Here is a 3309-nt window from a genome sequence, read left to right on the forward strand (position 1 = left end):
TTCACTGAAAGCGCGTGGAGGTCGCTCACACGCTTAGCAGAGACCAGAGCAATTAACAGAGCCGTCTTAAACGACAGTATTTTAAGCTCAGCCTGATGCAACGGTTCGAACGGTGCACATGATAGGGCCTCAAGTACCACCGGTAGGTCCCATGGGGGAGTTAAGCTCCTTGACACTGGGCGGAGTCGTCGGGCGCCCTTCATAAACTGGCACACCAATGGGTGCTGCCCTACTGTTTTGTCACCAAAACCAATATGGCAAGCTGAGAGAGCGGCAAGGTACACCTTCACAGTGGAAAATGCCAGGCCTTTATCCAGCAGCTCCTGCAGGAATGTCAGGATGAGTGGCACAGGGCTCTGCATGGCGCTCACCATGGTTTTTGTGCACCAGCTTTCAAATGCACGCCATTTACCTTCATATGCGCTGTTCGTGGAAACAGCTCTTGCACTCTGAATAGTTTTAATGACGTTCGAAGGGAGCCCATTGGCAGTCAGATTCACCCTCTCACAGGCCAGGCCCAAAGAGCTAAACGTTCTGGATGAGGATGAAATATCTCTCCACGAGCCTGCGTCAGCAGATCTCTGCGAAGAGGAAGCCGCCATGGCTCGCCGTACAGTGACTGGAAGATCTCTGCTAGCCAGTGTTTCCCCGCCCAACGGGGGGCTATAAGAATGAGTACATGTTTCCCCGCCCGTACTCTGGCGAGTGTAGGAGTAATGAGCTCCAGTGGGGGAAAGGCATACAGTAGAGCCTGTGGCCACTTGTGTGCCAGTGCATCCAGTCCCAGGGGAGCACCTTCTCCGGTCAGGGAGAAAAACCTTGGACAGTGAGCATTCTCCTCTGATGCAAAGAGGTCGACCTCCGCATGGCCGTATCTCTCCCAAATTTGAGCTACAACCTCGCTGTGGAGTTTCCACTCCCTGTAGCGGGGATTGCCTCTTGATAGCAAGTCTGCGCCCCTGTTCATGACTCCTGGTACATGGATCGCTCTCAGTGACAGCAGGCGTGAGCTGGTCCAGACTATCAGTCTGTGTGCCAGCGTGTGTAACTGATGAGAGCGCAGACCACCCTGTCTGTTGATGTAAGCGACCACCGTTGTATTGTCTGTCCTCACTAAAACATGGTGCCCTCTGATGAAGGGCAGAAAGTGTCTTAGTGCCAGCATCACGGCCAGAAGCTCCAGACAATTTATGTGAGCTGTCTGTGTCAGAGAGCTCCATGTGCCATTCACCATCCTGCCCTCGTGCGTGGCACCCCAGCCTGTCAACGAGGCATCTGTGGTGATAACCTTCCTTGTTTGGATGGTTCCCATGGTAACCCCGGTATTGAGAAATGTGGGGCTTTTCCACGGGCTCAAAGCTCGTGCGCATGTTGGAGAAATCATCACCTTGCGGTGAGCGTGTCGGACCAGGTTCAGCCGAAGGGACGCAACCCAGCGTTGAAAAGGGCGCATATGTGAACGGCCTAACTGGATGACGGCCAGCGCTGACGCCATCAGACCCAACAGTCTGTGGCAGAGCCTGAGTTTCACATGCGCGCCTCTGCGAAAGAGTGCCAGACAAGCCCGAAAGGCTTCCTCTCTTTCCACCGAAAGGCGCGCTCTGAACTCGTTGGAGTTCAGGGACAGACCAATAAAAGTGATTGTTTGCACCGGGGTTAGAATGCTCTTTTCCCGGTTTATTGAGAAACCTAGAGCCGCCAGATGAGACGTAAGCATCTCTGCGTGCGTCATGAGCTCCGCTGGGGACTGAGCTGCAATAAGCCAGTCGTCTATATAAGTTGCCAGGCGTACGCCTTTCTCCCTCAGAGGAGCGACTGCAGCCTCGGTGCATTTTACAAACACCCGTGGGCTGAGCGACAGGCCAAAGGGAAGTACGAGATACTCGTACATCTTTCCCTGAAATGCAAACCTGAGATATTTTCTGTGAGGAGGGTATATAGGGATGTGAAAGTACGCGTCTTTTAAATCGACGGAGATAAACCAGTCTCCGCGGCGAACAAACCGTATCAGAGCTGCATGGGTCAGCATCCTGAACGTATACTTTCTCAGATATGTGTTCAGAGCTCGCAGATCCAATATAGGTCGCAGGCCCCTGTCCTTTTTCGGGACGAGGAAGTACCTGGAGTAAAATCCCTCCTCGCTTTCCTCCTGGGAAAGCAGCCGGATTGCGTTTTTGTTCAGCAGGGAAATGATCTCTTCCTGCAAGATGTGTGCATGTTCCCCCCGAGCATGAGATTGTACTATGCCCCTGAAACGGGGTGGGGCTGCGGCAAACTGGAGCCTGTATCCTCTGGACACAGTCTTTATTACCCAGTCCGATGCCCCGCACGCTCGCCACAGCTGGCTTTTGCCGGCTAGTGGGCCAAGGTGTGCTCCTGACCGATCTCTTGGCGGTACTAGCTGAGGGAGCTGCAGCACAGCTGTGGTGTTCATCCGCGGCTGCCCTGAATCCGCTTCCTCTTTTGCAGAGATAGCGGCCGGTTGTGCCAAACGTGGAGCGAGGGCTCCACCTTGTGGCCTCATGTGCAGCCGCACGGCTGTGTTCTGTTCCTGTGTCATTTTCAATATGTTTCCCATATTTTTTGGTTGTGGCTGCACCCTCGGCTTTTGGCCTGGTTGTGTGCCAGGATATATTTTTATTAAACATTTTCTGAAGGGGGGAAAAAGAGTGTTTGGGCACTGGTGTGTGCTTGTAAACCACTGTGGCTCCAACGAGCTCTCCGGGTGGGTCACCTTCCTCCTCTTCAACCGGCTCTGAACTGTGAGATCTAACTCTGGCTCTGCAGACCGTTTCAGTAGCCCTGAACAAGGCTTCGTTAACTGGAAAAGACCATTTCTGGGTGGGGTTGCAGGTGTCTGGCAGTGCCTGCTCCCCGACCCCAAAGCCAGCTCCCTAGGTAGCGCGCCTCTTTTTCTTTGCGCTCGTTGTGACGGGAGAGGCAGTTTGGTTGTCCGGTGCAGCCGGCGGAACGAAGGGTTTCCTTCCCCACGATCCTTTAGGCTCGATGTGCTTCACACGGTCGCGGTCAGCTGACTGCGACTGCTGACTGCCGCTGCCTGGGCGGAAGCTTGGCGGGGCATCGCTGCCGGAGGAGGCTGTGTTCTTCTGGGCAGGCAGAGTTTGAGCGCTTCGCCTTCTCTCTTTTTCTACTCACAGCGCTTTTGCATGGCCGCAACGGTAGGACCGAACAATCCCTTCGGGTCCACCGGTGTGTCGAGGAGATGGTTTTTCTCTCTCTGTGACAGGCTGGACAGGTTGAGCCACCTGGCCCTCTCTTGGGTGACCATCAGGGCCATGGCTCTTCCGG

The 3309-nt window shown here is 54.5% G+C and overlaps 1 protein-coding gene across 1 annotated transcript; it reads right to left on the bottom strand.

Annotated features, from left to right (window-relative positions):
• Window positions 1-352: 352 nt before the first annotated feature.
• LOC119787801 lies at window positions 353-2591 on the bottom strand. The gene has a single exon (XM_038291841.1). The coding sequence runs from the start codon at window positions 2576-2578 to the stop codon at window positions 497-499; it is 2082 nt and encodes a 693-aa protein (XP_038147769.1). The 5' UTR covers window positions 2579-2591; the 3' UTR covers window positions 353-496.
• Between the last annotated feature and the right edge of the window lie 718 nt (window positions 2592-3309).

The sequence above is a fragment of the Cyprinodon tularosa genome, unplaced genomic scaffold (genome assembly GCF_016077235.1).
Source record: "Cyprinodon tularosa strain WSP-4 unplaced genomic scaffold, ASM1607723v1 ctg301, whole genome shotgun sequence".
Taxonomy (NCBI): domain Eukaryota; kingdom Metazoa; phylum Chordata; class Actinopteri; order Cyprinodontiformes; family Cyprinodontidae; genus Cyprinodon; species Cyprinodon tularosa.